This window comes from Carassius auratus, chromosome 13 (genome assembly GCF_003368295.1).
Source record: "Carassius auratus strain Wakin chromosome 13, ASM336829v1, whole genome shotgun sequence".
Taxonomy (NCBI): domain Eukaryota; kingdom Metazoa; phylum Chordata; class Actinopteri; order Cypriniformes; family Cyprinidae; genus Carassius; species Carassius auratus.
In genome coordinates, this window is record NC_039255.1 from 21,493,442 (window position 1) to 21,507,113 (window position 13,672).

Genomic DNA, 13,672 nt, shown 5'->3' on the forward strand with positions numbered 1-13,672 from the left:
CAAATGATTAGTAAAATTCCAGCTTACAATCACCAGAAAAAAAGATAAAATAAAAAAAATTATACAAAGTTTATACACTTTACAAATAATAATGGGCAAATCAAGTGGTATTTTAACTTCCGGAGCGGATCTACTAAAAAAAAAAAACCCAGAGATTGTGGTTGGAATCGGTTTTATTTTTACTTTTTTTAAAAAACAAAAGCCTCCGTCTGAACAGTGTCAGGCACAAGGATAAAATCTGACATTTAGTAAGCAGTGACCGATCAATCAGTGAGGGGTAACAGTTAGTGGATCAAATGAAGAATGTCGACATCACTTCCCCTTCAGCTCATAACAGACACAGAATCACAGTTACAGAGAATTGACTTCCAGTAGGACCAAAAGAGTCACCCATTAAAAACAGATTTAAATCACTGGCCTTGCAGGTGCATCTGCACAGTTAAAGAGCGAGGCAGGGATATTAGAGCATCCAAAGCATGCTCATAAAAAGGCACGATCTATTTCCATATATACACACACTCGCTATAAATCATATGAAGAAACAACTAAAAGAACATTCATTGTAAGAAAAGTCTGCAAAATAGCACATTTCCCATATATGCAATTCATCGCTCTCTAAAACCCTACCCTCTCAAAAGACATGTATTTTACCTTTCAGTAAAAGCTTTTCCCCCCTCAAAACAAGGCTGTTAATTAGCTGTGACAGTTCAATTTCAAATATAATTTTTTAAAAGAAAACCCAAGTATTGATTTCAAATCAGAAATGCAGCTCTGTATCGATTCTCCTTTAGTTTCCTGTGGATTGTTCTGCTCCTCCTTTAGTTCCACACGTGACGCCTGCAGTGATCCAAGGCCTACGACACAAGCACAGCTTCATTTACATCACAGCCCGGTTTTGATGTGCGAGACAACTTTACAAGCAGTACTCACATTACAGCGAGAAGCGGTCTCCACGTTCTTACACCAGTATGCTGGCCCCCAGCTGCACTGCTGCAATCCCAGCAGCCTCTGCACTGCCTCAGGACATGCTCCCAGCTTCTGCACGCACAAAACCCCCCAACAAACTCAGTCAGGGCTCACGGATCACGTGATTTGAGCTGGAGAGTGCAGGATAAACCTTACCATGCAGACAAAGTCCGGGTCGAGCGTCTGAAGCAGCAGCTGAACCAGCATAGGCTCATACTGCTCAATGAGCTGGTGACACTGCAGGAAGAAGAGCTCACGGTTAGACACACACACACACCTATTAGGGGTGTGAATCGTCACGTTTCACAATTCAATATCAAGATGCATCACAATTATATCCCATTTATTTTGTGCATCTGTGGCCTACCTCATCTCTGAAAGCTTCAGGCAGGAAGTTGCAGACCTTCATCAAAGCTTCCTCGATCTCCGCCTGAGTGGCGTTCTTCTCCAGGATCCCATCCACATAACGCACCGCCATCTTACACACCTCACAGAAGTCGCCCGCCTCAAATCGTTGCACGTCCATTACAGCTGCAAAAATAAAGCAATGAATCGCATCTTAAAAGAGAAACGAATGAAACATTATACTGCATAAAACCAAAGTATCATCAGCACTTACAGACATGGCTGACCCCACTGCAGAGTCCGAGGAAAGAGCAGATCGTTTTGGGATCGGCCTCCTGCACGAGCAGCTCAATGATGGCCTTGCCGTAGGTCTCAATCAGGTCCTTGCACTGAGCCGTGAGTGTGGAGGGCAAAAAGTTGCAGACTTTCTCCACAACCTGCACAACTTCTTCCTAAGAAGAAGAAAAAGCCACTGGTGTCACTATTACCAGGCTATTGTTTGCGGATTAGAAACACCAGGATGTATGCGCTATCCTTTCATATTAATCTTCTTTCTCTTCTCTGAATGAAGGTCTTCCATCATTACCACCTGCTGCGATGTTGGTCTCGCCAGATTCAAGCAATCTTAACATCTAATCGTTTATGAATATCTGCACAGATTTCTACTGATTCTTAATGTTTTTAAATAATGTTCGACAATCAATGGAGAAGGGGTTATTTTACATGGGGCTTCATACCTCAGATGTGCGATCCTTTATCATTTCCTCAACTTTCTTCATCACAAACTCACAGAGGGCACACTGAGGACTGCCTCGTACCTGCACCAGAGTCTATCAAAACAGACACACATGCGTGATAGAAACATCCTGCATTTACACACCTCCTCAACTTTAATATAAATGTGAATGTTATTTACAGCCCATAACGGACAACTGTTTAGAGATCTTCAATTCATTTACATCATCAAAACAAAGGTTGGAAGTTAAGACACTTCCTGAAGTTATCTAACAGGTCAGTGAAAAAAAAAAAAAAAAAAAAAACCTTTTCTTGCTTTCACTCTCTTCAATAAATCAGTGACATTTATAACATATGCATTTTTTTATTTTAATAAAATACCAAATTCATAATTCAAATGAACACAACTGAAGTTATATGTTATTGTACCTTAGCAGGCTTGGTTTTGACAGGTGTTTCAAGTTTGGTTGCAGGGAACATCTTGACCGCTGGGATTGATTTGGCAGGCAGCAGCTTCTCCATGGGCACAGACTTTTTCTGAGGGGGGCAGAATCCAACACGAGAGCAGATGTCCTTGGCTTGCTACAGAGGGATTGGAGGACACATTCGGTTACACGAGAGAAAGACAAGAGGAGCAGAATTTCAGACATGCACGAATACAATGGTGCACCATCTTCCTGGATGACATCATGCAGCATCCTCTGTATGACTAACTGATTACCCATAATGCTGCTCCACCTCATGCCCAGTCTGACGGCTGTCATGCACGCAAGCACAAGAAGTGCAAGTATGATCTGATGAATGCCAAAAGCTAGTGGTTCCACTAAAGGACCAACTTCTCCAATTCAAACCTTCATAACCACACGTTCAAATGCAAAGGTGTTTGAATATCAGCTCTCAGGTAGAGATGGAGGTGAAAGATTTGTTCCAATTCCAGATAATGATTAATTGGTTAATTAAGTATTCTTTTAGTACTTGAACAAACATAAAATACTTTAGGAGAGTAACCGGATTCAAACCCATGAAGTTAGTCTTTTGACCTATTAATACAGAAGAACCAGCTCAAGAGTACCGTACTTTGTGTACAGTACACACTAAATGTTTGTGTGTACTGCAAGAGAACACAATGGAAAGTTTTTTTTTTTTTTTTTTACTTCCTACTGAATGTTATTCAGGTATTTGTATACAATCTCACTATTTTAGTATGGTACGCTTCTTCACATCCATTTCCAGGTTACTCCAGGATTTGTCGCTCTGTTGCAATGTCTTGTGTATTCTTGAGTGAACCCCTTAGCCATTTTTACCAGTAAGAACCAAGAGGTTGGGGTTTTTGGTTTAACCATGCTTTCTTAAAACCCTGCCCTTTTTTAATGAAACTGATAACTGATCCTGTACATGGTTTGTATACAGGATGTTATGTGTGATGGAGGTTATGATAAAAGGATGATCAGTCTAGTTCTACATCTACACAAACATGAAAACCTCCGGGTTAAGGCTACTGTAAAAGTGGGTGAGTGGCTAGTCAATAACAGCACAGATTAGCACCGGTCGGTGTTAGATGAGAAAACCGCACAGGTGATCAACCACATGAGACACAGATTAAAAGACAAGCTAGAATGTGACTAGCAGCTCAGAGAAACCTACCTGCTCCTGAAGACCAGAGCAAACAAAACCACAAGAGAGAGAGATAGAGAGAGAGAAAATGAAGGAGGAAATGAGATAAAAAGAAAGACATGTGATTAGAGTCGTGGATTAAAGAGATAGCTCACCCAAAAATGACAATGGTGTCATTATTTCCTCAGCCTCATGTCGTTCCAAACCCGTTGTGTTGCTGTCTATACAGCTTCAGAAAGCTCTCGGATTTCATCAAACATCTTAATTTGCGTTTCAAAGATGAACAAATGTCTTGCGGGTTTGGAATGATATGAGGGTGAGGTATTAATGACAGAATTGTCATTTTTGGGTGAGCTATCCTTTTAAGCTGTAAGACATGCATCTTAACAGGAAAGAGAACAAAAGCAGCTTTCTTCACTTGACTGACAAAACTGCAACCAGCTCTCCATATTAAAGGGGTCATATTTTAATGCATTTCCCCTGAGGTCCACGTATAAATTACCCATGATGCTGCTGCACCCTCTCGTTGACCCTCTGAACAGGATGCAGTCTTTATAACACAAGTCTCCTCGGTGCATGTGAAATAGATACACTCACTGCAGCTTTAGTTGGGGGTTTGAACACAAACCCAGTAGTTTTTAAACCACCTCATCCTCACTTGCCTTTCACTTTTATTCCAAAACACCAGAATTAAAAGGATTTAGGTTTACTCTACTTCCTCCTCAGTGAGTGGGAGGACCACATTTCTGAGTCTTTATATAGGCATCATTCCCAAGATCACAAGCGTAAAAGTCTTTTATTTTTTTATTTTTAACTATGGGAGGAAGACGAGTTCTGAAAGTTATACAACAAAATTATATACAGCACATTAAAATCTCATATGACCCTTTTAAAACTTTCTGCCACGAGGAGGGGAACTTTTGGGCAACCATTTTGGTAATGGAGATGGATGACCGAAACATTGGCACAAATGAAAAGACATTTAAGACTCAATCACTTACCATAGACATAAGCTGTTGAAAGACCAGTGGTCCGTACTTGCTGATGTACTCCTTGCACTGTGAAGTGAGAAATGAGAGATAAGACCACCAAAAATGTCCCACACATGCAGCGCACACCAAAGCATAGCATCTTTATTTTGAGCGCCAAGCCCAGTCTCTCATGTTCTCACCATATCAGACATGCCAGGTCCCAGAAGCTCACACTGGCTCTCCAGCCGAGCGAGGAAACTGTTAATAAATGAGGAATTGGCTTTGGCTTCCTCCTGAGTGTCAGAAATTAGCACAACACAGTCCTGGCACACATCTCGATCAGTCTGCGGACAGAAGAGAACACCAATCTGTTAGTAAACATACAGGATGAGATTAATTGTGCATGTTTTAATCTGCAACAAATGTAATTGGTGACACTATAATAACATTCATCAAGTTGAACATGGATTTTTTTCATTAAAACATCGGTGTGAGACAGCTTCACCTGTTCGGGGGTCTCCTTGGTCTTCTCTTGGGGGTAGAGCAGCTGAGGGATGTTGATCAGGAAGGGGTTGACACGCTGGTTCAGGTCCACTTGAGGGATCTCATTGGACATGAGCTGATCTTTAGCCAGAGCTGCCTGCTGGGACACACACAGGCCCAAAGCACCGCACGCCACACCAGGGTCATCCTGAGAGACCGAGGGAACACAGACGCATTGTGAAGAGTGATATAAACACACAGGATCTGAAGCTGAATACACTGCTTCAGCTCTTTAAAGAGGACTGTGACATGCTTTGAATAACAGATGAGGCTCTGTGGGAAGGAACTGTCTAAGCGGCACTAGTCAGACTAAAGCTTTAAAAGGGTCCTGAACTCTTTTGACATATGACAGGTCAGTGGTCTATTCAAAAAAAACTCAAGCTTTTTTTTGTAAAACCACACTCAGAAAATGACTTGCCACTGGATGATGTAATCGTGTGGATAAGCCCCGCCTCCACAGGATCAAGCTTCTAGATCACTGCCTCTTAAGCCACACCCACTGATACACACTTGTATGAAATACAAGAGACACAAACAGAGGATTCCTTGCTTCCTTGTGATCCTAACATATGTAGATCAGACATGAGCGCTGTTGAGTCATGTCACAAATCAGTTTCTCTTATGTAAAGTCACACTAACATTAGACTTTTTAATGCAGTTCATGACCCTGTTAGTTAGTTTTGGAGGCATGAAAATTAATGCTTCATTTCAGTTCCCCCCCCACTTGGTTTATTTCAGTTACTAACAATGATTACACTGATGACATTTACTTCTATAACTGGTGGTTTAAGCAATTCTTCACCAGCATGATAAAAAGGTCACCAATTTGTGGAATTGCAGAAGTAATGAATACTCTATAGCAGTTAAACTATACATTGCCATGGTCATTACTTGGCATTTTTTTCCATTATCAGTAAGTACAAAAACACATTATACATAGTTATTTAACATCAACTTTGGATTAGAAACATTGCAAATTGTTCATAAAGTCTGGAACAGCATTTTTGCCTTTGGTTCGTGGTGGGAATTCAACACCGTTTTCAAACCTTCAATCACAAACTACCACCAACTAAAAGGGGAATGTGTTACTCAAGGCAGGATCCAGCTCACCAGCTCTCCTTGGATGATGTCCATGAGAATGGGGAAGTAGTTCTCCACGACCTCCTTGCACTGGTCGGCCATGCCCTCATCAGGGATCAGCTGACAGGCCTTCTCCAAGTATCCAAGGAGTTCGCCCTAGATTTGGCACAAGTATTTAGACTTTGACCTCGCATAAACGCTATTCAGATCTCCAGCGCTATCATCATGTTAGCATACCTCTGTGGCATTGTCCTTCAAAAGCTGCTCCACCACCATCAACACCTCTTTGCACAGATCACATGGCACAGATTTCTGCAAGAAAAAAAAAGGTTTTATGCACTTCGAGCTCATGAATTATGCACCGGCATACAAAAGCACTTCTGAGAATCAGGTCAGCGCACCATCTGAGGCTTGCTCCACACACTCTGTTGGCAGTGTTGGACGGCTCCACAAAGGGAAGCGGTCTTGGCATTCTGGCACCAGTAGGGGGGACCACGAACACACTGCTCCGTACCCAACAGTGGACTCGCCACAGCTAGCAAGAAACAAGAGGAAATGGATTAGATGTGTATAGGACTGCCACAATGATCACACAGACATGTGATGGCCTAGTCAAGTCAGCAATTACACCGAGCTTTTAGTAGCATCGGTCATGATTTCTTATCGGTTTAGCGTGCCAAGAGTTGACACTTCACAGGAGTCATTTTAAAGGGGTCATGAAATGAGAAACCAAATTTGCCTTGATCTTTTGGAATATAAGAGGTCTTTGTACCATTAAAACGTCCTGCAAGTTTCATAGCTTAAGACGTCCTCCCCATTATAAACGAGCCATTTATTTAATCAAGCTCTAAATACAGCTCGTTCTGGATCCATGGTAAGAAGTGACGTCACGGTGCGAAGTGACGTTCCAACCATTTGCATATGACCGCCTCCAGCACCAGACAACTACGCTCATTTCGGATCGTTGTCGAGCCGCGCGCCTCACAAGTGTTCAGTCGACGGACAGCGAGTGGGTCTGTGTACAGGAAAATTACAATGCCATGCAGATGTGCTGTTCCTGGCTGTGGACAAACAACATCTTTGAATACGCTGCCGAAAGATCCTGACGTCAGGGAAAATGTAGAATTGTCATTTAAGGGTATTAACAATATTACTTTTAATCACTGGCTAATATAAACACATTTGTATAAGAGAATCTTGAAAATATGTCGCCTTTCTAGTAGGATTAAAAATGTTGCCTCATCAATGCTGCATCTTCAAATATGGCCTGTGCATGCATTTTTGTCCTTGGTACACCCCATCATTTCATTGAAATTAGGTAAATAATGTTAAACTGTTAGCATATTAAGCTATAGAATAATTATGCAACAATAATCCGTTTTCAAGTGTCTCGGGTTACAACTTTTTTATTAATTCAAAATAGTTTCACTTTCCATGTGGACACGGGCTGATCCAGTGTTCGTTGTTGTGGTGATGGTTCATTTTCCTCTGATTCCTCATCTGATTCCGGCTCAAACATATAAGGTTTTATCATCGCAAGAGCCATCGCTTCGAATGCATCACCCGCTACTAAACGGTTACGCTCAATCCGCAAATGTTCTGTCAAATGTCGTTAGCCAATCATAACAGTGGGCGTTAACACTGAACTCTTAAAGGGGAAACAACCCAAAACAGACTGTTTGAATCAAAGGATGAGAAACAGGGTGGGAAAATGTCATAATTCACTACATTTTAAAAGTTTTTTTTTTTTTTTACTATAGTAATACTATAATTGCACCTTGGGGACCATAATAATAAAATAAAAAAACCCATGTCATGACCCCTTTAAACAAAAATTAACATGAGCGTTTACTATATTTTGTTTGTATTATAGCCACTAAAAAGGAAGCAGCACCGACTCAACAACCACCTGCTTTCATTTTCCACATACTACAACCAGGTGACCAGTAACGGGTTACTCTTTTGTGTTATTCGGGACCAAAACCTACAACCACTATAATAAACACATGATAAATGTTGTTACAAGTTCCCCATTGAATGCTAATCAAAAGTTACATTTGAGAAGCAAATCATCATAGCTGCCCAAACACAAAGTACTTTAGACTTATTGAGAGAGAGAGAGAGAGAGAGAGAGAGAGAGAGAGAGAGAGAGAGAGAGAGAGCGCAAGTGTGTGTGGAAAGTCCCTAAACTTTGAAAGCCAGTTAATGGTTTCCACCAAGTACAATAGTTAAATGAGAATGGTTTAAAATTCCCCATGAAATGAAGAGTTAAACCGGTCATGAACAGGCTCACGGTTTGTGCCAGCTGAGCTCCTTCCTAGAGCTGATAATAGGAGACTATTTTCATAAACCAGTTGGCGATTTTGGATGTTTCTGAAGAATCACTCCTCATTTCTAGGCAATATCATGTGACATATGACATACACACAGACACAAACAACAAGCTGGAGCGGTCTTATGATCCGGTGTCTGTTTCCACCAGCTCAGCATCAGCCTCCGCAGCTGACTGTACAAAAGACAAGTCGACACAACACCCAGCTGACACTGAGTTTTACTGTTATGAATTATTGCTCAGAAGTTATTTTTGCATCAACATCACGCGATCCATGACTAAATTGTGCCATAACTAAACATCAAAACAGCACTAAACTCTTAACACCAAAGCAGCCCGGTGCCAATGAAAACAACCTTCTGTTAAAGCACCAGGGTTTCACTTCTGCTTTGAGAAACAGAAACCAACTAAATTAAAGCAGAAAGTGGGAACCAAAGTGCAGATACTTAGGATTATAAGAAAGCTCTGTGCAATAAACCTGCCCTCGCTGCAAATCTGGGTCATTTACTTTATGGTTTGTAAGATCAAAACAGTCTCATAACTAACACACTTACATGTACTTCTGCTAAATACAAGAGGAGAACAGGAGGCTTCAATAGCAATGAGTGCTAGATAATAAAACAGGCAACTCAACATGAGAATGGGTAGTGATTCTAGTGAACATAGCAAGTCACATACTTCATAATAAAGTCATGAACTGGGTCTGATCGGCCAACAGACCAAAATTAGGACTGTTTCTAGTTTCTCTTCTGCAATTACTGGAGGAAAAGAAAAAAAGAAAAGAAAAAGAAGCTGTATGTCAATGAGAAGTGAGACGCTCTGTGGTTGAGAGGCACGTGGTTGTGATAAACCATCTCTTCACAATCCACTGGCTCTGAGAAGGACCTCACACACACCACAGTATGAAAGACCGCCTCAATGCTTTCATGAGCAAAACTTTCTGCAGAAATAACAATCCTTGACAAAAAGATGAAGTGAAATTGTGACTGTAATGACAAAAATACGAAGACGGAACAGAGAAGAGGATGTGGAAACGACACGAGTAGCAAAAGCGTATCCTTGGAAGTGAAAGGAGACGTTGTTTTGAAGCACTGAGCAACCTGGATACAGATTACGCAAATCATTTGATCAGGCGCCAGACAAAGAAATAAAATATAAAATACTGCAGGAGTTAAAATACAGCCTTTTGTATTGGGCAAACATACTTTGAAAAACAGGTTTGAGCCACTGTGTCGACATTCAGACACCTCTATCAGAGAAAGAGATAAAAGTTGATGAAATCACCTAACGTTAAATCGATCAAGCACGAGCTGACCGTTGCGTAAAAAATTGATGCGTCACGATTCACTTTAAATCAAAATTACACTTGAGTAAAAAAAAAAAAAAAAATGCATTAAAAATTAAAATATAAATCAAATAACCCATCGGTTTCATACAACATAATCGGCAGATTAAATAAACTTCAGTCAGTTTAGACCAGTCTGCGCAACAAACACATGAATGTATATATAACTTAGCAGCTAAAAGACATCTCAGATAAATCATTTTAAAGAAAATGTTTTAAAACACGCTGTTAGTGGCTTATTTTTATGGGCGCCGTTGTTCAAAAACCTGTTAGCACAGCACGACAGATGGCTAATTGACAAACCGAGGAAATATTATCATCACTAGGAATATAGAAGTTTAAAATGTTAGGCTGCGTATTTAAAGATAGCATTTCCATGTAAGCGGGCCAGTCATTAAGCTAACATGGCAGGTTTACCAAACACCTCGCCCGCTAATAACTGCAGCTGTGGCACACTCTCATAACGAAAGCAACAAAAAAATAACGCTGAGGTCTAAAGCAGTATATATTACCGGTGGAGATGAAAAGCAGCGTGAGGAGCATCATGACTTCAGTAAACAGCTCTCTGAACTCGCGGTGTCGTGTTGTGAGTCTGCTCTGACGGACGTTAGCGGTGTTTATCTGATCTCGCTGTCAGCTGACCGCGCCCCCGCTGCGCAGTGCGCATGCGCATGACGCGCTTATCTTTTGAACATTGTATTTATTTATTTATTTATTTATTTATGTATGTATTGAGTTTTGTCTTCCTTTATATATAACTACATCAGCTTTAGAGATAAAAACCCTATTATATAAATAATATAATTACATACAGGAAGTGTTGGGAAGGTTAACCTATGTAAAATGTAAAAGTAGCGTAGCTTTTCCAATTGCTTTAATAAAGTAATGTAACTGATTACTTTTGTAAATTTCTAATGAATGTTAATTTTCAACTGTTAATCATTTTCAAACATATACACCACGCAGGGTTAAACCTTAGAGTAGAGCTCAACACTGTCAGACTTTCACAATCCTTCATCACTTTAATTAAGATGATCACATCTGAACACATCCACCACTAAATCAGACTTTAGTACTTCCTTTTACATGGAGATGGATCTGAAGTTCAATGCAGATTAAAAATCATGACATTGTTTACTGATACTGTTTTTGAAACATTGCAACAATGGTTTGGAAAAAAAATAGTTTATTAAAAAATAATAATAAATAAAAGCATATCAGCTCAAATACAGTTATCTTATAAGCATATGTCCTATTCTGTGTACTAAACTCCTGAAATTACTGTTTAATCTTAAGTATTAAAGTCATGAGAGAGATAGATATCAGGCCAAAATAAAGAGACTGAACAGAAAAATGGAAGTGAAGCTGCAGATCAGGAGACAACTCTTAATTATTTTGAATGTCCCCAACCTAAAGATTTAACCCTTTTTCATGTCAGGTCCATACAAATAGGGTTGTACATGTTTCAGAATTTGTTTGCAAACTCATTTGAGATTTCCCCGTCTTTAATGTTTTTCGCAGTCCGCCCCTCGTGGAAATGAATGACGCAGACATGCAGTTTCAGTGACTTTACATAGGCCTTCTGAAGCTCACAGTGTTTTCAACCCCTGCCACCTCAATATATGAATGAGTACATGAACACATAAACACAACCTCACAAAATGATTAACAGTTGAAAATCAACATTCATTAGAAATTTAGAAAAGTAATCAAAAGTAATACTTTAATAAATTAACTGAAAAAGTTACACTACTATTACATTTTTATATAGGGTAACTTGTAATCTGTAACCTATTACACCTCCAACGTAACCTTCCCAACACTGGATCCTACGAACTAGACTTTATTTTCCACATCACGGAAATTATAGGGCCTCTATATAGTCAGTGCAGTTTGGGAAAGAAATCAATTAAATCTGTATGTGGATGTGTGTAAATATTAAAATGTAATCCCCTTTGTAATCCTTAACATTTTCATATAACTGCAATTTAATTACACATTTTTTCTTAGTAACTGTAACTGATTACAGTTACATTTATTTTGTGAGTAAATAACGTAACGCTGTTACATGTAGTTACTCCCCAACACTGCATACAGGTGCATCTCTATAAATTTGAATACTTCATAAGACCAATAATAATAATAATAATAATAAAACTAAATTTAGTGAATTGTTGGTTTATTTGACGGTGGCATTCAGCTCATCTGCATTGTTTGGTCTCTTGTTTCTCATTTTCCTCTTGACAATACTCCATAGATTCTCTCTGGGGTTCAGGTCTGGTGATTCTGCTGGCCCGTCAAGCACCAACACCATGCTCATTTAACCAACTTTTGGTGCTTTTGGCAGTGTGGGACGGTGTCATCCTGCTGGAAAATGAAATCAGCATCTTCAAAATGCTGGTCAGCAGAAGGAAGCATGAAGTGCTCCAAAAATTCTTGGTAAACAAGTGCAATGACTTTGGTTTCAACTTAATTTAACACTGGACTTTAGGCAACTTGGGCTATGAGCTTCTCCACCCTTCCTCCAGACTCTAGGACCTTGGTTTCCAAATGAAATACAAAACTTGCTCTCATCTGAAAAGATGAGACTTTGGACCAATGACAACAGTCCAGTTCTTCTTCTCTTTAGCCCAGACGCCTCTGACATTGTCTGTGGTTCAGGAGTGGCTTAACAAGAGGAATATGACAACTGTAGCCAAATTCTTTGACACGTCTGTATGCCTTGACTCCAGCCTCAGTCCATTCCTTGTGAAGTTCACTCAAATTCTTGAATTGATTTTGCTTGACAATCCTCATAAGGCTGCAGTTCTCTCGGTTGGTTGTTCATCTTTTTCTTCTACACTTTTTCCTTCCACTCAACTTTCTGTTAACATGCTTGGATACAGCACTCTGTGAACAGCCAGCTTCTTTGGCAATGAATGTTTGTGGCTTACCCTCCTTGTGAAGGGTTTCAATGATTGTCTTCTGGACAACTGTCAGATCAGCAGTCTTCCCCATGATTGTGTAGCCTAGCGAACCAAACTGAGAGACCATTTTTAGTTGATTAGCACGTCATCATATTCTAATTTGTTGAAATTTTGTTAAATGTGAGCCAGAATCATCTTAATTAAAAGAACCATAGACTTAAACTACTTCAGTCTGTGTGCACTGATTTTATTTAATACCTAAGTTTAATAATTTGAGTTGAATTAACGAAATAAATGAACTTGTACACAACATTCTGATTTATTGAGATGCACTTGTACATAAAATACAAATGTTTTTTTTTCTGATTCAAAAGCCTAAATTAGAATAATTTTGGTGAAATTTGCTCCTCCAACTAATATTTATTTATAATCCTATTTTCTATAGATTTTTGGGTTAATAAATCAACATAACCAATTTCATGAATTGCTTTGTTCTTTATACATTGTTTTTTTAAATGCTTAACTTAGCTGAAATGTCTAGGATTTCTAGTGCCAAATTCATGTTGACAACTAGTCTATATGGCATCATAACTGGCTCTGCTATTGTCAAAAAAGTTCAATGCATGTGTTAATAATGTTTTTTGGACATGCACTCTTCGAGTACCATCTAGATACGATTATATATGGATAGAACTACTTAGTTACCATACAAAGGAATTATTATGAGGATTGTTTAGCATTACTTGAATAAGGGAAATTAATATTTTATTAACAGAACTGGTAGCTAAACTTTAAAACAGACCTAAAGGCCTAAACTCTTAACACAAAAGCACCC

At 39.5% G+C, this 13,672-nt stretch overlaps 1 protein-coding gene across 3 annotated transcripts; it reads right to left on the reverse strand.

Annotated features, from left to right (window-relative positions):
* Positions 1-155: 155 nt before the first annotated feature.
* LOC113113018 (prosaposin-like) lies at positions 156-10,581 on the reverse strand. 3 transcript variants are annotated; one of them, XM_026279112.1, is made up of 15 exons: positions 10,444-10,581; positions 6,656-6,789; positions 6,492-6,566; positions 6,285-6,410; positions 5,137-5,322; positions 4,832-4,975; positions 4,662-4,718; positions 3,691-3,696; positions 2,476-2,628; positions 2,049-2,141; positions 1,586-1,763; positions 1,334-1,497; positions 1,123-1,203; positions 931-1,038; positions 156-854 (listed from the first exon to the last, which is right to left on the reverse strand). In XM_026279112.1, exons 1-15 carry the CDS (start codon positions 10,475-10,477, stop codon positions 819-821), a joined length of 1,575 nt encoding a protein of 524 aa, XP_026134897.1. In that variant the 5' UTR covers positions 10,478-10,581; the 3' UTR covers positions 156-818. The 3 variants fall into 3 exon arrangements, with proteins under 3 accessions (XP_026134897.1, XP_026134898.1, XP_026134899.1); XM_026279113.1 differs by lacking the exon at positions 3,691-3,696 and adding an exon at positions 4,376-4,381; XM_026279114.1 differs by lacking the exon at positions 3,691-3,696.
* Between the last annotated feature and the right edge of the window lie 3,091 nt (positions 10,582-13,672).

What these genes read in the sequence shown, in the direction of transcription:
- LOC113113018 (XM_026279112.1), bottom strand. Translation starts at nt 10,477, where the DNA reads ATGATGCTCCTCACGCTGCTTTTCATCTCCACCG. An exon ending in TGTGGAGCAAGCCTCAGATG is followed by an intron (nt 6,567 to 6,655) that starts GTGCGCTGACCT and finishes TTTTTCTTGCAG; the next exon opens with AAATCTGTGCCATGTGATCT. An exon ending in ACATCATCCAAGGAGAGCTG is followed by an intron (nt 5,323 to 6,284) that starts GTGAGCTGGATC and finishes TCGGTCTCTCAG; the next exon opens with GATGACCCTGGTGTGGCGTG.